At 45.0% G+C, this 24,242-nt stretch overlaps 1 protein-coding gene across 6 annotated transcripts in view; it reads left to right on the forward strand.

Moving 5' to 3' along the window:
* The window catches only part of HERC3 (HECT and RLD domain containing E3 ubiquitin protein ligase 3), a 55,532-nt gene that overhangs the window by 1,622 nt on the left and 29,668 nt on the right, over positions 1-24,242 (forward strand). For 5 of the 6 annotated variants that reach the window (XR_005102987.1, XR_005102989.1, XM_037379153.1 and 2 more), the window contains exons 2-4: positions 3,274-3,531; positions 22,525-22,684; positions 24,131-24,207. Coding sequence is in view for 4 of the 6 variants with exons in the window: in XM_037379153.1 (XP_037235050.1) it covers positions 3,306-3,531; positions 22,525-22,684; positions 24,131-24,207 (463 nt within the window). In the remaining 2 variants the exon portion in view is untranslated. Of the gene's footprint in view, positions 1-772; positions 1,940-3,273; positions 3,532-22,524; positions 22,685-24,130; positions 24,208-24,242 lie in introns of those variants that run through there. The other variant, XM_037379163.1, reaches the window with a different exon arrangement.

Consider the following 24,242-nt stretch of genomic DNA (forward strand, 5'->3'; position numbering starts at 1 on the left):
CTTGCCCTTTTTGCAACCCAATTTTTAAAAGTGACTGGAAACTTTAATGCCGTAACTAATGCATTCAAAGAAAGACAACTTCCTTGAGAGCTTCTTCCTGAAGATAAAAACATTTTTAAGGTGTTTCAAGTTGAGCACTAGGAATAGTCACTTGTAAAATTTCAGATAAGTGAATATAACCCTTACCTATATGTTATATATGTGTGTGTATGTGCACATATGTCTGTGTTAGTGCCTGCCCACACTAGAGACTTTTTATGTAATTGTTTTGGTGTGAGGAGGGTATGCGGTTTGTAGGGGTAGCTTGCAGTGTGTAACATGCATTTTTATTTTTTCTGCTAATGTCAAAGAAGAGTAACTGCCTTAACCAGGTTAGAAATGGAGTGTGAAATTGTCATTTGAAGCCCTGTGTTTCAGGATACAGCTCCTACTTGAATACATGATGTATTAAGGCTTGGAGCAGCTTTTCTGGGGGGAGGAAAAAACCAAACATTAAACGTTTGTGGCTTTAAAAATGTGCTATGTCTTCAAAATAAGTGAATTAAAAATGTGGTTCAGCAGGCCACCAGGAAATATTTAGCTGTGCCTGTATGCTCAAATGGAAAGTGGCTATCTTGGCTTTTGCTCTTGAGTGGGAAGTGCTGCTGCTCTGTGCCCTTTGGAAAAGAGCTGCACAGGGATTTATCAGCAAAATGTTTGGCTGGTAGGGGGGGTGGCATTAAATGGAGATGGTTTAAAAAGCTAACCAAAAATCTGGTTAAGACCAGATTTTCTAAAGGGTCTGGTGTGCCTCGTCATCTGCTGTAGGGATTGATAAACTTAAGGGTGCTTCAGAAAATCTGGCTGCTAGCATGAATTGAGGGTTGGACTCCTCCGAAATAGCAGCCTAGTGTGCATGTGAATTACTGGGAGTTTGAACTTTTCCTGTTTTAAATAGCATCTTACCCAGAGGGAAAAACCACCTCTTACCAATTGTGTTGCATCCCCTCCCTGTTACAGCAACTTCTTGTGTGGAATGTGAACACAAGGAAAGTAATTAAAGTATTTTTAGCATTTTAAATGAAATTAGGGCTAGGAAATATGACTGTACTCTATGGGGATTTGACTGTTCAGAAACCCTTTTAGAAAGAGATCCCAAATTAATATTTAGCTCATGTTGCACAATGTCATTGTGGTTCAAGTCATATGGTGGTGGAGTCTTCAGCTCAGAGGCAACATCCACTTATACTAGCAGGGAATATGATCTTTGGATCGTCAGGTTTGCTGCTATTGTGTTGCTTTCATCTTTGTATTGAGGTAGTTCCCCAGGCTGAGAGAAATGGCAGTCCTACATTTCTGCTGTTTCTGATGTCAGTTTTGAAATAATTCCCTCCCTTAGTGTTGCCACCTTCAGGGTGTTGCTTCTGCTGTTCGGTGGGTTTTTTTTTGAGACGGAACATGAAGTTCTCTATAAATATAGCAGTTGTGTCATTTAAGGCACATGCATGCACTTCCAATTTTACTGTGTCCCACAGCATTCCTATTCTTAGTGTAGGAAATAGTGTAGCCAGCATAGAGGGCATCTTCTGTCAGGCTTTTGTGCTGAGGGGCAACTAAGTACAGAGTATACACAATGACAAATTTAACTAGACGGAGCCTTGTAACCTCCTGCTTTTTCCTGTGGGTGCTCTGGAGCTGGCAAGTGATAAGCACATGTGTAGGTGGGAACTGAATTATGCTATAAAGGAATAAGGGCTGTTGGAGATCAATGGGATTCATAGTGTGCTTTAAAGCCCCTAATAAGAGATCCTGGTAAACAGTTCGTGGTAGGAAATAGCACCACTGATGAAGTACAGCTGGAAAATCCAATCTTCTCCCTCCCCCATCCAGCTCCGTCTTGCCTCAGTGGAAGACACCACACCTGTCTGTGTGATCACAGCTGACAGGCAAGGATAGTGGGGTAAGAGATGAACACCCATTGCTTAGGGCTTAGATTAGGAAAGGCTTTACTACTAATACCTAGAGCTTGAATTAGCACCAGGCTTTGGAAACAAGCCAAATGCATGCATTTCCTACCTGCTCAGAGTGTGAGGAGTCGTCTTGTTTCTTTGAGGAATCTTTGGCACTTAAAGGGTTACCTTTTGCTTTTTAATCCTGTGCTAAGATAGTAAATGCTGCTGTGGTAAATTGCCTTAGTTTGAAACTTGGCACAGGTTTGTTTGAGGAGACTTGATGTCTCAGGTCTTTCATTCTTTTATCTTCTTCCCTTTACAAAAAAAGCTTTAATCGGTTTCTGGTTCCAGCAAAGGAGTTCTCATTATCCTAATAATATAGTGTGTTTAACAAGTAACCCAAACCTATTGAGGTTAGGAGTGACAAGGGAGTGTTACTAACATTTTTCATGTGCTTCTTTTGGAATAAGAGTGGTTTCCCTACCCCTCGCTCTTCTGCACTAGCATGCTGTTGTCGTTATCAAGTTCAGGCTGAGCAATTCCTTGGGCCTTTTATTGCTGTTTTTTTTTTTTTCTCTAACCATGTTACACCGCTCTCTGAAATCCCTGGCTTTCACTGAGCGCAGTACAAAAGATGACACCTCACTGCTGACAGGTTGCATCAGTGTTATCTGCCTGTTACTGTTGGGGCCAAGCTGTCAGTGTGCTGCTGCATGTGAACTGCTGCTTCTGGGGACGTTCTTGCTGTGGTTTAGGGATGTGTGTGTACACGCACGTATTTGGGATTGCGAGAACATGTTCAGTTGAGCAAAATATTTCTTGATACGGATTTAACAGAAACAACAGTTCTGCATTGGGCAATACACCACAAATGCCTGTGTCAGTCTGTTCAGGACAGTATGATCACCTTTGAGATAAAAAAAAAAAAGTCTTTAAAAATTTTAATAATGGCCTCAAATGTGACACTGACTCTAAAAGTTCGCATTTAGACCTGTTAGTCTAAAAAGCAGTACAGTTGGTTTGGGGGGTTGATTGATTTTTGGATTTTGAAGTAGAGTGATTTTGCTGAAATAAAAGCTCGGGGCTGCTGGGTTTCAGAATGCTTCTAGTGCCTTACAGATGGAGATGATCATGGCACCAAGGTGCTGACTCAGCACCTGAGCTGTTTTGATTCTTTGTATAATGAAATCCCGTTTTACTGGCAGTCTGCAAGCCTGACAGTCATGCAGGAAATGCATTTTTTTGGTTGTTTCCACCTCCTAATCTGACCGTCTTATCTCTGTAGGTTCACTTGTTAAGAACTCACATAATTCACGCTCCTCCCCCTGTTTCTCTTGCCCAGGAAGGATACATGACTTGCTGAAAAGGGAGAAAATGCTATGCTGGGGTTACTCGTCTTTTGGACAGCCTGGGATAGGTAGCAACCTCCAGGTCATCATTCCTGAACCACAGGTGTATGGATTCATTCATGACAGAAATGTCAAGGAGGTGGCATGTGGAGGAAACCACTCCGTGTTCCTGTTGGAAGATGGTGAAGTGTATACCTGTGGCTTGAACACCAAAGGCCAACTGGGGCATGACTGTGAAGGAAGTAAGCCAGGTAAGCCTGCTTTCTATATGTTCTTCAAACCAACTTGAGCCTGGTGGGACACAAGATTATGGAAGCTGCTTTGTGCTGATTGTTCTGGAGCTGAAATAGGTAACAGAGCTGAAAATCATGTGTAATAACAGAGTGATGATGCTGAATAATATATTTGTTGGCTCTGGAAAGCCAAAGCTGAGCAGCATGGATCAGGAGGCAGGTCTGCTCAGTTTGTCTGGGAAATGCATCAAAACAGAGGCAAGCGCAGATGGTCTCTCAGGGCAGACTTTGTTATTTGGCATTATGTTGTCATCTTATAAAAGGAAAGAGAGGGCTATGAGTCACATGTTTTCTGCTTTGCCTTTCCAATTGCACTGCATCATTATGCCAACTCTTGTTCAGTTATTGTTGGGGAATTTTGTCGTTTACATCAAAGGGAAGAGATCTGTGTTGTGATTAGTTGTGGAGAACAAACCTGGGTTTTGGCCAAGGGGGTTTATAAGTTGTTTTCCCCTCTTGGAGATCTCTTGTCAACTAGTGCCTTCACGCTTTCTTAATCTAGAAGGTCATTGTAGCCTTGTGTTCTTCAGACTCAAATTGCATTTTCTTCATTGTGTTTCAATGGGCAGAACCTGTGTGTGCAGAGCCACAGGCAGCTAATGCCTCCCCTTCTCAGGGTGGGGTGGTTTAATTGTGTATTGTTGAGAAACCCTAAAGCCTTTCTTACGGATGTTCTCTTGAATGTTGGCCTTCCAATTCACCTTGGAAGGTGAATTGGAACTTCTTGGTTTTGGCATGTGGTAAAGGTACAGGTATTCTGTTTCCATAATACAATAAAAATCCCTCTGTGGATAATTGGAGCAATAAGACATCTTTCCTCAAACTGCAGGCTACCCTCTGCAGGGATTGGGGCTTTTGTAGTGTACACTGTTACTGCATGATAGAGCTATGGGATGGGTACAAAACAACCAGTTCCCCATGTAGCATGTGCAAACCTGACCTGACTGATTCCACTGCTCCTTTGTCCTGTCAGTGTGCCTTTTGGTTCTTTCTTTCAAAATGAGGTGGTACATGTTGGATGCTGTATGTCCATGGTGCTGGATTAGAGGAGTTGACCTTGAATCTGGCCTCCCGTGCTTTTCCTATAAATGTTTTCTAGGCAATTACTAAAGGAGGTTGGCATTCAGGAGTGCTTAAGTCCTCTCTGTGTGCAACCACTATTCATCTTCTGAGGACTTGTAAATTTAGGCTCTGGAATTAATGAGATGCTTGTAAAGGGAAGCCAAGCCTAGTGAATATTCCATCCAACCTGATGAGGATACTTCATCCTGCAAGTAGCCTAACTAGCTGCATGACTCTAGTGCAGAGGCCCCAGAAATTCAGCTCTGAGTTCTGTAAAAAGATACGTATTAGGAGAAGCATCTTTGGGCTAGCCTGCTATTTAGCTATGAAATAAAACAAGCATAAGATGATAATGAAAATGTGGGCTTCACAGTGAGTAGATGATCAGAACTGGAAATGGATCTCATGAATCCTGAAGTGTAGACCTCTAGCAGCTAGGCAACCCTGCCTTCAGCTAGGGCTATGGAAGAGGGGCGGTCTGAGATTTGGAAATAGAAATAAGTTATTTGGGTTTGATCTCAAGTGCCCTTCTCCTACCCCTTTAATTAAGGGACTGTCACTAAGATGTGACACCAACTCCCAGTTACCTTGCAAGTTTTGCATATTCTGAAAAAGGTTCTGCAGTGCTGCTCTCTAAGGACCCTGTGACCACCCTTGAGAAACCATATCTCTACCGTAAACATGGCCTTACTGGCCGTGCCTGCAGTGGGGTTTCTGCTGACTGGGACAGGTGGAAGGGGTGTGCTGTAAAGCAAGGAACAGCTTCTTTTTTTTTTTTTAGCTCATGGTGAACAGTCACAGAAGTCTTTACAATAACAGCAGTAAACTGGGGAGAGTCCTGTCCTAAGTGCTGCTTTGTGTGGGTCTGCTTTGGCTTGCGGCAATGGGAGCTGAATTTTGTAGTTCTCCTTTGCAAGTAGGAATGACAAGAATCGAGCCCTCCTCTTTCACCCCACCTCCCCTGCATGGGATAAAGACAACCTTACACCTTCTGTGTAGAAAGGCATGTCAAAGATCATCTTTCTCATTTTCCATTAGTTGTGAACCTATGAATGAAGCAGTGTCTGATAAGAGGTGAAGAGGTATGTGTGGGGCATGGGCCCTGAGCTGTTGAAGGTGGTAGGGAGGAGGCTGTCAGGAGGTCTCTGAGGTAGAAAATGGAAGAAATGCCTGGAACTGGGAGTCTTGCAGCTGCATCTCTCCAGCCTCTGCTGGACAGGGCAGGGTGGGCTGTGGCCTCTTGGTTTTACTATCTTATGGCTTAATTCTGCCTAGCCTGTGTGGGCAGTTGGAGTGGCTAACCTCTGCCTGGCTCTGGAGGTGAGCTGCATCTCCTGCTGCAGGAGGCTGGGACGCAATACTGATTGCCCCCTCTGGGCAGCCCCTGGAGAGCCCCCTCTGGACTTCAGAAATGCTTGGCATGGCCTGAAGAGTGGCTTCGTTGTGTTGGCGAGTAACATCAAGACATGAAAATATACAGGTCTTGGACCTTTTGAAGGCTGGATGGCTTCAGAGGAGTGGACCTTCTGCCCCGGTCAGTACTCGCAAGAGGAAGCTCCCTCTTACCTGTCTCACTTCTTCACGTGTGTGTCTGTACAGCTTATGCTGCCAGCATACTGAAAGCTCCTGTTAGTGTTTTCAGAATATATGATCACATTGTTTAATCGGTGATGGTTATTTCCCAGAATGGTGTCTGCTTGTGAATAAAATTCTAGGACTTTGCAATGCGCTGAACATGGATCTAACCCTGTTCTCCTTGCAAAGCTTGCAGGTTTTGCTAATGACTTCCAGTGGGAGAAGAGTTACTATATTTGCAGTGAGTGCTTTTGAAGACTTTGCATCCTTTTCTTCCCTTACTATGTCTTCCAAATAATTATTCTTTTCTTTTGTTCTACCTGTTTACACATACCTGTAGTAAGAGGATTCAATTTTGCTTCTCATTCATGCTACTCACAATGTCAAACAGTGGCACAGAGTTTTTCCAGCAATTCCTGTTAGAGGAGCCCTTTAGAGGGCACTTTTTGAAATGAAGAAAATGTGTTAATTAAAAAGCTGTGTTTCCTGTCACATCAGCTGAGTATGTGGATGTAATGCCGAGACAGGGTAGCAGCTGGCAAAGTGGTTCTTGTGCCCCTCTGCTACAGGGAGCAGAAATTACTGGGGAAGTATGCACCACTGAAAAGAATATGAGTCAATGGAGGTTTATTTTCTGGAAGTGCCCTTTCCTTAGATTTTACATTGTGGTGCTAAAATTAATGTTTAAGATGTCTAAGAAGCTTATCCTAACTAAAAGAACGTTCCTTTTGACTACAAGTTAATAGCCTGTGATTGTTTCCAGCTCCCTACTTCTGAGCTAGGGGTAATACTACTACGGGTTCCACCAAAAGCCATCTCCCCACACTGTCACACTATTTATAGTTTCATTCCTCCTTTGAATTGTGCTGCTTAGCAAGCTACTTGAGGAGCCCATCCTTCTCGGGGATGGGTACCTGGCTTTGTTAATGTTGAAATGACTGTTCTTGCTCATCTCTTTTTTTTTTTTTTTTTTTTTTTTTTTTTTTTATCTTTTGCCCTGAAACAGCCTGTAGTTCCTCTGCAGTCAATTGGCAGGGATATGCAGGGGGAGATGCTGTCCCAGCATGTTCTCTCACCATGACCATGGTTTATAAAGCTTCTGTCTGACTTGTCCTCATTCTTATTTGTGTTGTTATGCACTTGGGGGCCTCAGTCTCTGACAATGCCTTACGAGAAGCAGCTCTGCCACTTTAGTTGTGAAGTACTAAGCTCACTGTTCTGCAAAATCAGTCTGCACTAATTTCCTGAGCATCATCAGTTGTTAACATGATGTCTTAACGGGAAGTGATAATTTTGTACTGCAATTGTTTTAGGAAACAAGAAATTTATTCTCTGTAACTAAATTTCCACTTCAGCCCTGTAATTGCACTTGGTTTGATTTTTCTGCGGGTCTGACATGTCTTGAGTTCCTGTGATGATTTTTAGTTAAGTGTCTTATCTGAATGTGTGTGCATATGCTGGGGAACAAAAGACAGGCCCAAGTGCCTAAGGTAAAGGCTCTTCTGGGATTTGGGCTGATTTGTAGAGGAGTGTGAAACGGCTAACTGATTGTTAACCATTTGTAAAGCTTTAAAAACATGATTGAGCCTGAGATGTGGAACTTGTTTTCTGGTCTAGAGAACTGTTCTCTGCAAGTCATTTGGACTTCATTTGACTTCTACTAGTGAGAACCTGGGCTTTTGGTAATTAGTGTCTCAGGTGAGTTACGGGAAAATGTCTGGTGCCAAATTTGTCTCAGACCTTTCTTCTGGTAACATACAGTTGACAAAACCATGTTGTTTTTTTAACCAGACTTCCTGTCTGGATGCAAATGTGTAGGGTAGCATTGCTTCTGTGTGCGTTGTGGAATCTATCTGCTCATAGCTGCAGGGCTAGAAATATCATAATTATGTTCAGTCTCCTTCAAAAAGCAGGAAAACCCCACCAAAACAAACAGAAATGCCCCAAACACAAACCCACTAAAATCTCAATCTCCTGGATTTCTCTGAACGCATTGGCCTTTCTTTTCAAACGTAGATCTTCTTGTCCTGAACTTCAGTGCAGGATTGCAGTGACCAGAGACCTCGATGCTCACTGCAGCATGCCTGTTAATCATAAACCCTGTAACAGCTGAGAATTCAGATGTGACACCTGCTTGGAAGGACAGTCTGTATCAATCTCCCTCTTGTAGCCTTTTCCTGTTGGGTGACAGGTCAGCCAGGAGGCCCTGGTTCCTCAGGAGGAGGAGAGGTGGCCAGGCTTCTGTTTGTCAGAACCAGCCATGGAAGTGAGCAGGTTGCAGATGAGGAGGTGTGGGTGCTTCATGGAATAGGTAAGGTTGAGAGCTGCTCACAGGTGGTGTGACAGTGGCAGGGGAATGGTTAGTTCTCCCTACCTTCCTCCTCTTTGCATGAGGAGTGAAGGAATTAAAAAAAAAAAAAAAAAAAAAAAAGCTTGATCACCAGTAACTCCAGGAGGTTCCACTAAATGGGCTTTTCAGAGAGGATCTGGGATGGTTTTATGCAGTGGGCATGGAGCTGAGGCTCAGCGTGCAGCTATTGCAGCATTTCCCAGGTGCTGTCGTCTGGAAGAGTCTTGCTTCACATTCATCACATTCTGTCTACATTTCCAAAGCAGACTCGCGTGCCCTGAAAGATGTAGTAGAGGCATGGCAGCACTGCTTGTAGGCATCAGTGCTGCCAAAGCCTGGGAGGCTGTGCCAGGGAATGAGCATGCTGAGGGATCTGTGGGGCAGAGGTGCCCTTGCAGGGTCAGGCCTTCGGTGCTGGCCTGCAGCAGCTGACTTTAAACCAGAAAAATAATAAAGGAAGGATTAGGACATAATCTATGTTTAAGTGCCTATTGTGAATGTTATTTGTAAGCAGAGTCAGGTTATTAAGCTGGCCATCCTTTGCAGAGCTGGGTGTGTTAGTTTGTACTCATCCCTTCCCCTCCCTTGATGGCTCACAGGAGCTGACCAGGCTACTCGGGGTTGTGATGCCTTCACCAGTGACTGCAGCAGCGTGGGCTCGTTAGGGGTGTCCATCTCTGCCGAACTGGAGCAACTCGGGCTTCAGGATGGTTTTAGGCCTCAAAAATCAGAAGGCTGGATTTAAAAATGACTTCCTTTAGAAACAGTATGTATATGGTCGAATGAGAAATAGAATCAAAGGAAGGGCTTTCCCTCAGATACCTTCAATATGCATGGGTTGTGTTGAATTGCTTGGCTGAGGGCTTTGAATGTGCCATGTATTCAGTGGGCTGTTTTAAAATTGGTGTGGTCCAGATCATGAGAACTGACTTCTACACCAATAGTCTCTGTGACCACAGGATTAGGAGAGCCTACACTGAGGTGAATAAGGCTCTCCAGGAGAGCCTGAACCAGAAGTCGTATGTTGTCTTGTCAGTAAAGAAACTTCCTACAGTCATTTCGTGCTCAGATTATGTGTTCTCAAATGTAACTCTAAAGTGCTGTCTCTAAAATCACATGTATTATTACAATCATCAGATTTCTCTCTTGATTTTACTTTGAGGAGTGAAAACAAGAGTGAGCCCTGGGAAGAAAGGTACTGGCTGTTTTTTTTTTTTGTTTTTTTTTTTTAGAATCAGTACAGCCTATTTTACTGAGAACATGAGGGACCATTTTAATGTCCCTTGTCTCAAAAGGCAGAGCTGTAATAGGAATGACCAGCTTTTTGACTTTAATTGGGGATTTGTAGGGCAGTTTAGCAACCTGAACTTCCATTTATCTTGGTCACGTTTGTTATTCCTGTATTGTGTACAATTTGGAGGCTTTCTGAAGGTACAACAGAAATGAAGGCTGTCTGCATGCCTGGCCTGGAAGGAGTGTGAAATGCTGGTGTTGGCGTGATGTGTGGCATTAGTGACTGTCGCCTCTCCTGCAGCCATACTGAAGCTGAAAGGCTCAGGATAAAACAGATGGGTAGCTGTGTGTGTGGTGAGGTAAAGAGAGAGGGGAGGGAAGAAGCTGGGGGCGATAGATGCAAGTTTTTCCAAATGCCCCAACATTTTTGTGCTCAGTAGTTGTCTGTGCTTGGCAAAAGTGATGACTTCATGAAGCTAAATGGAGAAGTAAAGCTGAGTGTCCTGGCTTCTGGGAGGCATTTCAGTAGTTTGGTGGCTGTTGATGCTGGAAGTTCATCGTTCTCGTTGTCAAGATATGTTATATGACAACCATAGATGATGATGATATGCAGTTATTAAGGAGCTTTTCTGTAGCTGGGGGTTAATGAATGGAGATCTGAAATAAATCTATCCCTACCAACACCAAAAACTCTGTTCTCATTCCCAATAAAGCAGCCCAGGTCGTTTTCCTCAGTAAGGATATTTTTTCCCTTGCCTTAATATCCAATGTTTCCTTTGCATGAAAACATGCAGGCATGTGTTTTGAGTTAACAAAGCCTGAGTTTGATAAAGGTGAATATAAAGCATTCTGTATCATTTGATCTCGAAGGCTCACAGAAGTGTTTAGGGTCTTCAGGATGAATGTCCCCTTTCCTGATTGAAAAGGGGTTGGCTTGTTTTTCAGTGTGTAATAATTATATGGAAAGACTGAGTTGGCTTTTGGCTCATGGTGCATGCTTGTTGCTTGCTCTCTTGTCTATAGATGTCAAACCTTTCAGAAGATGCATAACTATGTGATGATTTTAAGGCTGGCTCAGTCAACATTAAACAGCCTGATACTTCTCCTTAAGCTGTGTTGGAAAGAAGAATTTGTCTCAAAGATCTTTGTGAAATTCTTTTTCTTCTCCAAAATAAAGTATTTGTGATGCTTAAGGCTGCTAACTGTTCTGACAGCAGAGCTGTGAAGAAATGCTCACTCTTAACACCTGACCTGCCTTTTAAACAGCTCCCTGCATATATAAACTCACTGAAAAAGAATGTGTAGATGCTCATAGCTCCTTTTCTCAAAATGGCCTTCAGATCTTACAGTAGAGAAAATTAATAAACTCTTGTAAAAGTTTAATAGGACTGCATTAATTACCTCCCTTTCCCAGTCACCATGCTTCTTTGCAGTAATGTATTTTCAAGCAGTATTTGTGAACCTGAAGGGGATGTCATTGAAAGCAAGGGCAAGGGTACTGTACTGAGTCGGCACTGTGCAGGTGTGGCTTTTCAGGAATGTATGGCTTTGTCCTGCTCCCATGCAGATCATTGCAGGATTGAAATAAATGGGAACAGTGAGGAGCACACTGAGTGCTTTTGAAAATCACATGCTACAAGGCCTGGGGCTGCCAGCAGTGAGACTCTGCCAAGCACAGCTACCTAGAAAATGTAGCCTCCCTTCTGGAAGAGAATATAAAACGCCCGTGTGAAGGCTAAATGCTTACTGTTGAGCAGAACTGTGCCAATAATGTGAAAAGATAGCAAAATAGCACTTTGCAGAGGCAAAGGGTGAAGCCCTTGTGACATGCTTGAAGTGTGTATAGTCTACAGCAATGTGCGCTGTCTTGCAGGGACTTGGAGGTGCTTCACTTGGAGCCGTCTGCTCAGACATGATCACCTGCTGCGGGAGGACACGCATACAGCAGTGACCTGCAGGACTGAGTACAGCAAACTAATAGTGAAGTCTTGTCTTACGGACTGGGGCAGTGATTTGCTGCCTGGAGCAACTGACTGAGCCTCAAGGACAGGCTGTGGGTGTTCCTTGGTCCTCAAGCCTTAAATCCATTGTGGTTTGCCAGCATGTATACTGGAAGGGGCTGTGTTAAGGCATCTGGGAAGGGAACAATGCTGTGTGTGGGAGCACTGTAGGGGAGAAGCAAACAGATCTCTCATCCTTGCAGGGCTGGGAGGTGAAAGTGCTGTTTAAGTGGAGCTGTCAATTTTACTTTGCTTGCCTTTTTCTTCTGCATTTATAAAGTTGGCTTGATAGTTGCCACGGTTAATTCTTCCAGGGGTCTGTGATGGACTGTAGTGAAGGACGTATTCTTCTGTTCTGCTGCCCTTGCTTACCACCACTGACCTTTGTTGCAGCTCTCCAGATTGCTGTGGCTTTGCCTGGAATTTCTCAGGCAGAAATACAGCTTCACACTGTGTAGTACCAGCACATTGAATCCACTAGCTACATACCCATCTCCATAATTCCTCCTTGAACCTCTGAAGATCGTCCTCAGTACGTCACCCTGAGATCTAGTGCATCGTGGCCACACTGGAGGAGTTGCCCTGGAGCCGTGACATTTGCCAGGATGTGCATGGTGGACCTTGGGTGGGCTCTGACTGTGGAGAAACATCCACGACTTCTGTGTTGCCAGTGGCCACGAGCCTGGCTGAGTGACCACCTCTGCAGCTCTCTGCAGTAACCTGAAGAGGAAAACGGGTGCTTTCTGGGTTTCCTGAACATACATTTTTCCTGTGTTTCTTTCACAAGTCTTGGTGCCTTCCCTCTTTGAAAGATCTTCCCTTACTTGTTTACCTCTAGGATCTGAAGGTGGATTCTTCACTTTGCCAGCTGATGCTTGTCAGACTGAAGCCGCCTCTGCCTGGCCAGCCTCTCCCGGAGCCTTCTCTGGCTGGCTTCTGGCTGTGCCAGTGTCAGTCTGCCTGTGGCCTCTCAGAGGCACTTGGAGAGGCTATGTCCCCTAGACAAAAGGCAGCAGTGTGGGGAAGTAAAAAGCTTTCCATGGCTATGTCCAGGGAAGCGGTTTGCTTTCTCAGGGTAGGTGTCTGCTTTCACAGTTGTGAGGGGGAGTAGCTGGCAAAGCGTATGTGAAGTGACATGCTGGGGTGTCACGGTGGCCTCTTGATTCTTGCTCTTACATTCCTGCCCTGATGTGACCACAGGCAGCTTTTATAAAGTGAAGGCAGCGTTAATAACTAAGCCAGCCTCTCTCTCTCAGATCTAAGCCTGTAAGTAGCCATGCTAAATAAATATGAGCAGTATAGTACTCGTTGTGCAGGGAAGCAGTCATCTTGATAAGCTTCATTACTGTCTCTGGATGAAAGGGGACTGCATAATCATTGTATCTATTATTTAGAGCTTCTCAGCCTTGACCTATGGACACTGTTCCCACCCCTGTGACCAGCAGTGTTCCTGGGAATGTCACCTGCTTTTTGTCTGTCCTTTACTGTCCCCTGCTCTGGTTTTTGTTCAGTGAGTCTGTTTACATTTCCTACTTTAACCAAATTATCAGAGCCTTATCACCTTCAGTGCTGCTGTTGTCAGTCTGTGCAATCAGGCTGCTCTGCTTTACTGCTGCAAGTGTAGCAGCAGTTCATGAAAGTAAGACCTTGAGATTTGAGAGTTGGACGTGTAAAACCCAGTCTCTTCTGGATATAGTAAACTTCCATTGTCAAAAGCTGGAGGAGGTTAAATCCTCATGCAGGCGTTTGCTTGCTGCATACTTCTAAGTTTTTGTCTTACACTAAAAGAAGTTTGAGAATAAGGTGGGCTGTGTAGTGGGGATGTGGTCTCCCCATAAGGTTTGTTTGAAACGTTTGCAGAGCACAATGTTTCTCACACCCTCGTGTGCAGTAGTCTCACGTAGTCTGAAAGTAAGGCACGACAAGCATAGAATGTTTTCTTAGAGAGGCTTGGCAAGGAGGAGGAGGGTAGTGGTGGTGAAATTGTGGGGCTGGTGTTGGGCAGGGCGGTTCCAGCTGCCTACGTGTTGTGCGTGTGATATGCCTGGCCATGTCAGACACTGTCTGCAGTCATGAAGGTGTGTTCCCGAAACTGTCCTGCAGCCCTCGCCTCCTCACTGTGAGCCTTCCTCTGGTGTCACTGCTGACAAACCACAGCCCGCAGAGGTATGCGAGTGAAGCCACAGGAGCAGTGTTAGCTGGTTAGGTTAGATTAAGTTTTCAAGAGCACCCTGATAGCTTTGGAAAGTCTGTATTTTGCTGTATTTATAGAGTCTGATTTCTTCCTTCCTCCAGATATTGTCCATGGCAGCCATAAGCACAAGACACCCAGGTGGTAGGAGGTGAAAGTATCCAGAGGGAAAGCAGGGGCTCATTCCTGGGGTCTTTGAAGGTGAAAGGAAGAGACAAAAAGGCTCTGACAAACAGCATTATTTTCCCCTCCCCAGTTACCAGTTTGAGTGGCAGAATTACAGTTCTACTGGGGATGATATTTCCCAGAAAAGCTGGTAAGCATACTTATGCTGCTAATACTGGTAAAAGCATTGAATAGGTAAGATGTTGAAGTTATGCTGACAAAATAAGGAGAAACCTTCATAAGGGGAGGGGGATGTCTTGGGTGTGCTTCTCTCTTAGTGCACTTTGGGTTGGGAGCGTTTCAGTTGCTGGACTTTTTCTCTTCTCCTGTTTCCAGTTTTATTAAAACAGACATGTTTTAATGCTCAGCTGGCTTCATTAGGACTGAAATCATGAAGCTCTTCATAGCCTAGAAATACAGCCAGGATGTCTGTGTGCAGAAACATCTCTGGTATGTGCTGGTGGATACTGGGGAGACTCTTTATGTTGTGAGGATATATCAAGCTGTAGCCCTATATATAGTACCAAATTTGCCTTGATACAATCCTGCTGAAGACAAAAGTCAGCTGAAGTTTCCTACTTAATGTATAATAATCTTGTCGGGGAGTTTGGTGATTCGCTGCTGTTTACTTGTTTTTTTTGTACGGTGGTTTAATGAAATGCTGTTGACTGGTAAGTTTGGGCCGTAGTGTCTTATTTTCTCGTATTACTGGTTGAAGGCAGTAGCAGGTTCCCCATGGACTTTTTGGCTCTTGAATCAGACTTCCATAAGTGCTAATGCTGTTAGTGTCACCTTGTTAGATGGTTTAATGTGTTTGTGTAATTCATCTCCAAAAAAAAGAGAACTCTCCTCCTTTCCTCTAAGAATTAAGGCTTTTCACTACCAAGAGAACAGAAAGATGATATGGGTGAAGTTTAGGTTGTGGTTGGTGTCTGATTAAATATTCAGCTGCCTGTGCATTAAAACATTGTATCTCACACTTCTGATACAGTGCCTGGGCATCCTTGATGTGGACTGTATTAACAAGCATGGCAATACAAAGAAATGTGGCTTGTCTGTCCTCTGATGCGCAAGCTGCTAGCATTTAACCCAGAGGAATTTCTTGCCAACAGTTTGTTTTTTTTCTCCCTTCCCTGTGTTTCTACTGCTATCTTTATTATCCGGACAGGCTAGAAAGATACATCTTAGAATCTGTGAGCACTTTCTTAGCAGACAGCAACAACCAAGATAAGCAAATGCTCAGTCACTTATTGTCAAGTGGGGGAGGCAATGAGGCATTCTGGCCGGGTGTCCAAGCAGTCTGAAAACACTTTATTTCTTTCAAGCCACAGCTTCTCTTCTGCGGTGAAGAAATCTAGATGTTGCCGCTGAAGGTGTAACCTCAGGGCTGATACCTTCTGTACGTTGTTTTCAGATGGTAGAAACCATCTGGTGCTGTTTGTGTACATCCTGGTACACATATGGCTGAAGGATTCTGCCATGTCCTCTAGCAAAAGCCTGTCTTGCAAGCAGCTGGAAGCGATACGTAGAAAGGGTGTACCAGTTCTCTGATAAACTTACTAGGAGTAGGAAAGCTAATTAATCACCCATTGCCCGTGCATTCTAATTGGTGCAGTGTAACAGGGTGCTTTGCGCTTCCAGCAGTTGCAGATGGTGAAGAGCTTGCATAGCTTTCCAACACCGGGGGCAAAACATAAGCCCTGTCTTATAAATAGTGAAGCTATGGATTGAAAGTGGGCTTTTCAGGGGTCTTCATTCTTGGCCCAACTTTACTGCTGTTTGCAAACCTTCAAGCTAAACGCACTGGCTGTCAGAAAGCTTACACAAACATACAGCACCTGTCCTCAACTCTTGCCAGAGTGTCCCTGCAAACCAGACAGGCAAAAAATCACAAGAGCGCTCCTGGGATCCAGGCCTGTCACCATTCAGGGAAGGGCTTTCCTTCAAGGCATTTTTGCCTGGACTTCATTCTTTGGTCCAGAGTGTATTTTATGAAAAAAATCTAACAAGCTTAGGACCAAAAGAAGTCAAACCTTGATATGTCTGTTTAAGTTGAGATCTGTGAGTTAAATTGTACAGAAAAGAAATGAAAACTGGAGCTCCACCAGATATGAAGAACTTGATAAATGACTTCTGAGCATTGGTGCTGTTCAGAGACAGCTGATGGCTTCAGAAGGAAAAGATTGGGTAGGTGTGTACTTCTTGGAACTTAGACTTTTTTGTTTTTGAAAGCTGTATGACATGTTGAAACACTGTATTGCATAACTCCTTCAGCCCTTCCCTGTTGTTTTCAGGGTTTTGTTCTGCTTGGCATTGTATACAGTAGTACCTGTAAAGCTCCAATTGACTAGTTTTATTCATCAGTTACTGAAGACACAATACTGAGAATAAACTTCACCCTTTGTACCCTTCATCTTGGTGCAGTGATGCATCTTTTCTAAGGGATGATTAATGGTGCTGTGATGCTCTAGAAATTAAATGTATATCAACCAGTAAAACACCTCATTTTGGTAAGAGGAAGGAAGGGGAGGTCAACAAAGCAATTACCAGATATTTTTGACAATACTATCCATGTTAGCAGGGAGATGGTATATTTGGTAGCTTGGCAAGCTTGACAGTGAACTGGAAGCCTTGTTGGACTGGCTGAGCAGTCTGTGCCCATAGGGCAAGGCTGGCTTTTTTCCATCTCTGGAAACAGATGTGTATGAGCATGTAAAGCTTATTTCTGGCGTTTGTTTCTTCTTGACTTTGCAGGCAAGCTGTGATTGACAGGGTCTTGGGAATGTATTGTGGTGAGATGAGCCATGTTTGTATATTTCTAAAGGCAAAGATCTTCAGTTCCAAGACAGGCATGTTCTTGCTGTCTGTGGTCATCCAGGGAGTCCAGGTGAGCCTGGGTGAGAAGTGCAGTCACTGAAGGCTTTCAGTGATGTAGGGAAGCCTTTCAAAACAAGTTGGTATTTCTTAGTCCCCTGGGATGGCACACAGAGGGAGGTCAGGCTTGTGTTGATAAATTAAACTTTAGATGAAGTTTGTGGGGACTGAAGCAACCGCTCTGTATTTCTAAACCCATTGGATGGCCACTCTGTCTCAGAGTGTGAAGCCCTCGCCACAGCCTCCTGATACCTCAGGGCACTTTTTCTCCAGTTGCAGTACATCTGCGGTCAGTCCTCCCTCCACCAGCTGCTGATCTTTGCTCACTGAGTCTTCTGTCACCTCCCCAAGGTGCTCTGGCTCAGAGGCAGCTCACAATAGTCCTTCCACAGCAAGTGAGAAGTATACTTATTGTGGCAAATACTGCTTTCCCAGGGAGGAAACTAGCTCAGTCATGCCTGCAGGTAGTAAAACACAGTCTCCATTATGGATGCCCTAGCCTCCCATATCATCCATGTTTGTTGTTTTGTCAGGCTTGTTTTCTGCCCTGGAATACTTGGCAGTGTGCAGGGACCAGCTCTGGAAGAAGGGCATGTTCTCCCAAATCTGGGTTCTTTACCGTGTGTGCAAGAGCTGACCCACACACAAAGCAGAGATCCTTATTTATTGCATGTCTATGCAGAGATGGGTGCTGGGTTGGGAGAACCAGTTGGGAGTGCCAGTTGTCATTGGTTTTTATGAACTTTGTCTCCATTTAAAAGTACAGTATTCTCTTTTCAGTGTGTTTGATGGGTAGGGCGCTTTCTTTGCTCCAGGGTGGATTTTTTTAATATACTAACTAGGGTAGCTCACACATACACAAGTAATTTTCTGTTTAGTCTTATTAACCATTTGAATCTCCTTGAGTTTATCTTGTTATTTCTTAGCTTGATATATTTATGGTGTCTATTCCTTCTCCCAAGGCCATGTCTTGTTAACTATTTGTTGTAGTTTAACCCCAGCTGGCAACCAAGCACCACACAGCTGCTCACTCACTCCCCCCTCCTCAAAGGGATGGGGAGGAGAATCGGAAAGGAATGTAGAACTCGGGAATTAAAATAAGAACAATTTAATAAGTAAAGCGAAAGCCACATATGGAAGCAAAGCAAAACAAGGAATTCATTCACTACTTCCCCTCGGCAGGCAGGTGTTTAGCCATCCCCAGGAAGGCAGGGCTCCATCATGCATAATGGTTACTCAGGAAGACAAACACTATAATGCCAGATGTCCCCCGCTTCCTCCTCCTTCCCCAACTTATATACTCAGCATGACACCATACGGTATGGAATATCCCTGTGGCCAGTTCGGGCCAGCTGCCCTGGCTGTGTCCCCTCCCAGCTCCCCATGCCCCCCAGCCCTCTCGCTGGCAGGGCCCGAGAAACTGAAAAGCCCTTGACTGGGTCTGACCCTCACCCAGCAGCAACCAAACCCACCCGTGTGCTGTCAGCGGTGTTCTCACACCAAACCCAAACCACAGCACTGCACCAGCTACCGAGGAGAAAATTAACTCTGTCCCAGCCGAAACCAGGACAGTATCCACCCCTTATTCCATATTGTTGATGTCGTGCCCCACTTTCCAATACATCCTCATTAACCACCATCACCCTTCCCATGCTTTGATGTAATACACAGGTATCATTCCCCTGGTCTCTGGGCTGCCCCAGTATAAATGTCTGTAAAATGTCCATTGAGTTCATTTAGTCCATGAACATGACCTCTTATGGTGGTCACTCAGGAGAGGAGAAGTTGTGTTGTATGGGGTTATCGGGCACCACAGCCAGCTCAGCTTGTGTCACTGCTGCGCTTGTACTGCTTCTTGTAAGGCTTGTTCTCCAGGGGTTCAGGTGGTTCCTGCTATAGTAATTCCTATACTGTGAAACTGAAATCATGGGTTACATCAATTTAAAGGTATACCCTTTACAGTCTCCACCCCTGGTCCCTTCAGACCAGCCTGCAGGGTTTAACATCGCAACGACCTCCCCACCCTTGCCCCTGCTTTGGAGCAGATACAACCCTGACAGACTGCAGTCTGTGGATAAGTCCTAGCTAAGTGAAGCCTCAGCTATGAAGCACAGTCTCTGCAGAGATATACCTGCTGCAGCATAGCCTCATCCACAGCCATGGTTGTGTTGATGTACACCTGTTCCACTGTGGCCTTATCTGTGGGCCATGACCACACACCTGCTCCAGCATGGCCTTATCCCTGGCCACAATCCCTCCAGGGGTGTACCTGCTCTGTCGTGGGCTTGTCCATATCCACATGCTTTGAGGTGCCCCAGCATGACCTCGTGCACAGCCACAGATACTTTGAGGTGTATCTTCTCCAGTGTGGGTTTGTCTTTGGGCCACAGTTCCTTCAGAGGCATACCTACTGCAGCTCAGGCATAACCATGGCCACAGACACTTGGAGCTGTACTTGCTGTGGCATGGACCTATTCACAGCCACAGATTCTTTGAGGTGTCCTGCTCCCATATGGACTCATCCGCAGGTCACAGTCCCTTTGACTCAAGTTCACACTGGAGTTCCAGCCTGTCCAGTGCAGCAGCACAGAAAGAGCAGCACTGCCCTGGCCATCTGCCAGCCCTGGTGCATCGCCATCACTGTTATCAAAATGTTCCTGGGCACAGCACAGTAAGATAAGCAGTACAGCAAGCATCAAAAGCAAAAAGCAGCCACTAACAAGCACTAGACTCTAATATATGGTGGGGCAAGCAAGCCACAGGGCAAGCGCGGAAACCTCATGACTAATAGCTAAAAAGCAATAACAGCTATACATTCAGACTAGCACATTCCAGTCACATCTATGGTTGTCTCGAACCCTTCGAGCCCAATGTTGGGCACCAGAAGGGACTGTTGTGGTTTAACTCTGGCTGGTAAAGTGCCATGCAGCTGCTTGCTCACTTGCCCCCTCACCCAGAGGGATGGGGAGGAGAATTGTAAAGGAATATAAAACTCTAGGGTTGAGATAAGAACCATTTCATAAGTAAAGCAAAAGCCACACAAGCAAAGCAAAACAAGGAATTCATTCACTACTTCCCCTCGGCCAGCAGGTGTTCAGCCATCCCCAGGAAGGCAGGGCTCCGTCACGTGTAACGGTTACTCGGGAAGACAAACGCCATAATGCTGGATGTCCCCCCGCTTCCTCCTCCTTCCCCCAGCTTATATACTCAGTGTGACATCCTATGGTATGGAATATCCCTGTGGCCAGTTCGGGCCAGCTGCCCTGGCTGTGTCCCCTCCCAGCTCCCTGTGCCCCCCCAGCCCTCTCGCTGGCAGGGCCCGAGAAACTGAAAAGCCCTTGACTGGGTCTGACCCTCACCCAGCAGCAACCAAACCCACCCGTGTGCTGTCAGCAGTGTTCTCACACCAAACCCAAACCACAGCACTGCACCAGCTACCGAGGAGAAAATTAACCCTATCCCAGCCGAAACCAGGACATGATATATAAGCATTAATTAACATCCTCTGTTTTTCAAATTCTTTTGACCTCTTGTCTTTCATTATTGGTATTTCTTTAAAGTAAGTAGTCCTTGTATCAGGCAGGCTGGTGGGTTCGTGACCAGTTTTAAGAGCTCAGGTGCTCTAGATACTGGCCAGTCTCACTGCATCCTGGCCAGCAAGCTTACGGCAAAGTGATGGGTTCATAAATCAGAGGGATTTCATGCAGAGATAAGGATGGTTTCGTCCCTCTCCTTTTGATGGTGGGATCCTCTCCAGTGGGAGCTTTGGTTTTGGACCTTCAGGTCCCAGTAAAGAAACGCCACCTAATTTTAGCCAAGCACGTGTCAGACGCTGCAGCAGGGTTTTTTTTGTCTTGCTGGCTGGCTGAGAGCAAGAGAGGATAGCCACATGTGCTTCTGTGGTGTTTGTGATTGACCTTGACCAGCCTGTACAGCTGCTGGTTGTTTAGAGCTCACAGATAAAAATAGGCTACCTCAGTTATATATATGCAAATGAACATAAACCGGGCTGCCAGGCAGTGCTACAGTTGGATGCTTATGGGCCCAAGCGTGGAATCTGTATCTGTAAATTGAGTTACTGCTCTTAAAACCTGTCTGTGCCTTTGCCTGGGGTTGGTAGTGGGACTGGGTGAAATTAGTCCTGCTGGGCAAAGGGCAGTAATTGATGGCAGGGCTAAAGGATGGCCGGACTGCATGTAGGCCCCGTCCTCAAGCCCTCCTAGATGCTTGTGTGCTTATTGCTGGTAAACTGCATCTAATTATTGCCACGAATTATTTTAAGTGAAAGGAAGCACATGTTCAGGTAGCACTTTCCTCTGTTAGAATGTATATTTAAATAACCGTCACCTTTCTCATCCGTAACATCCGTTAGGGATTCTTCTCATTTTCTGACTTCCCAGACTTAGAAGGCAAGCCTTCCTAGGGGTGTCTTCCTTTGAAATTATTTTAATATATTTGGATTGGTCGGTACAGAAATTTTGGTGTTAAATACATTAATGACTTCTGGATGTCCTTGATGTGGGGTATCACTTTCATAGAATGGCGTGTAACTACTCCCTCTCATGTCACAGGCACATGGGACTTTTTAGAAGACTGATCGCTGCCTTGTAGCTTACATGGTGAAATCTTTCTTTATCTACCTGAAACACTTGTATCTGGAGAAGAAAAAAGAAAACCAGCTTTGCTTCTGTCTGGCTTGTGGGGAATTTTTCCACCAGATGTGTGGATCTTTTATTTGCATCTGTTTGTAAAAACTCGGTGTAATGAATAAGATTTAGTTGTTGATGTTGTAAGAGTAGTTGTCAAAACCCTACTTCAGTTGCCTAACATAATGTAACGATGAAAAGTCAATTGTAGGGGATCTTCCAGAGGACTGTGATTTCTGCCTCCATAAGGCCACCTTGCTTTGCTTCTATTTTATGAGACTCATTTAAGAGCGTCTGACAGTGGTAATAATAGGTTGATAGGTTCCAATTTGTTCCAAGCTTAGCACAGAGGATGTTGTAATGCACATGCTTTCATGCATCAAGCAACAAAGCAAGGGGTGGGTGTGTTGGTTATCTTTGTGGATGACTCGTCCTCATTCAGCGTGAGAGCCGTGGAAGGTCGACTATGTTTTACAGGGTCTGCCAACTTCTGGGTACTGGCTGAGCCCCACGTCAAAACTGAGTGAGAAAACCTCAGATCCGGGAAGTGTGGTTGTTCTTAAATAACCTGACAGGTTTCCCTGTATCTGTGAGGCTGGCTGGGTGTAGACTGTCATTGTGCTTGGGGACATGTGCGTGCCTTTCTCCTATGATTTGCAGACCAGGCTTTCAGATGAGCTCAGCAGCTACATGTTTTCAGTAAAACCTGGTGCTTTCCTGTTATAGGAAGCATTTTAAAACTAAATTGGGGATCAGTGCACCCATCTGAATGGCTTTGCATACAGATTTGTCCAGACCTGATGTCTGCATGTCACTGAGATGAATCCCGTGACTGGAGAGGTTTTCTGTTTTCAGAGCAAATTGGAGCCCTGGCTGGGCAGCACATCGTGCATGTGGCCTGCGGAGAGTCTCACAGTGTGGCACTCAGTGACCAGGGCCAGCTCTTCTCCTGGGGTGCCGGCAGCGATGGACAGTTGGGCCTCACCACTATAGAAGACGCAGTGACGGTACCAAGGTAAACTTTTAACAGGTTCAGGTTTCCTTCAGGTAGCTGCTTGGAGGGGATGCATCAAGGGTTGTTACCTTCCAGCCTGGAGTTGGTGGGAGTGTTGCTTTCTCTGGGGGGCAGTAATTGGGCACTTATCACATAGGGGGGTAAGGGTGATTCCTCCTCCTTTTCTGTGCTGTACTGGTGGTGCTCCTGAGCCTCCCCGGGACTCGGACAAGTCCTTGGGAGGCTTGGGCAGGACAGGCTGCCTGCTGATGGGTGTGTGGCTCACAGAAAAGAAAATCCTCAATGAGAAGTGCAACCGCAACTGTGTCTTATACAGAGCAAGGAGGTGCACAAGGGACAGCCCAAAAATAGAAAAGCAGTGTGATACCTATCTCTGTTCCAGTCCTTAGGAAGTCCTCTGAGGTAGGAGATACATTTCAAGAGCAGGGGAAAAAAATACATGGCTGTGTGAACTGGCACTTCAGCTCTGACACTCTCCTGCAGTGTTGCCTGTTAGCATCAAAGCTACTAAACCAGCCTGCTGCCATTCGGAATAGCAAATGTTGCTCAGAAACTTTAGGGTAGTGCTCAATTTTCTTGTTTTACTTATTTATTGCATTTTACCTGTGCCAGAGCACTAATAGGGTTAAGTGCAAGGACACGTAGATGGTGGTAGTGGCAGAGGCTGGTGGCAGACGCCAAGACTTCTCTACCCAGAGCAGTTCACAATGATAGGTTTTAGCTTATCACCATAATAAAGATAACTGGTCCCTTTGAACTTCATGGTGTTGTATCATGCTACATTAATAATAGATGTAGTCTGTCGCTTATTCAGTCTGCACAGTTCCAGTGTAGAGAGAAGTTTGGGACGTCTGTCTACGGTGGCTGTCATTGTTGAAACAATATTTAAAGGAAGAGTTTCAGTCAGAAAAGATTAATGTTTGAGCTGAAGGGCTCAAACTGTGGAAAGACAGTCCTTAACTTGGAGGTGGCTCTGATGTAACGGAGAAAGACAGGCTCACATGTCAATGTGATAGTGCTATTTTAAAAATAATGGCTTTATGAAATAACTTGAAACTTTGACATGCTATTTTACCTGTACAAGGTACTGAAGAGGTTTTGATGCTGTAACTCATACGAACTGCTGGGCCTCTGACAGCATGAAAAATGTCAATGCCTGAAAAAGAATAGAGGGAGAGACACCAGGAACCAGCTATTTCCACCATTTCCAGATGGCTGGATTCAGTGTTCTAGCGGGAAATGCTGTTGGGGTTAGTAGTCAAGTGTCTGGAGGTCTCCACAGATTTGCATCTGTTATGTGTGGATTTGTATCACCTTCAAGACCCTGTTCCTCAGCCTCAAAACAGTAGGTTATGTGTAGAACAAATACCTGAATGGAAATCGTAACTTTGACCTAAGGTGATACTGTATTTGTGGACACGTTTTCTAAAATAGTGTTGTCTTTAGGCTGATAAAGAAATTGAACCAACAGACGATACTGCAGGTTTCCTGTGGAAATTGGCATTGCCTGGCTCTGGCAGCAGGTACCGTAACATTCACTATTTATTACCAAGATTTG

The sequence above is a fragment of the Falco rusticolus genome, chromosome 1 (assembly GCF_015220075.1).
Source record: "Falco rusticolus isolate bFalRus1 chromosome 1, bFalRus1.pri, whole genome shotgun sequence".
In the NCBI taxonomy this organism is placed as follows: domain Eukaryota; kingdom Metazoa; phylum Chordata; class Aves; order Falconiformes; family Falconidae; genus Falco; species Falco rusticolus.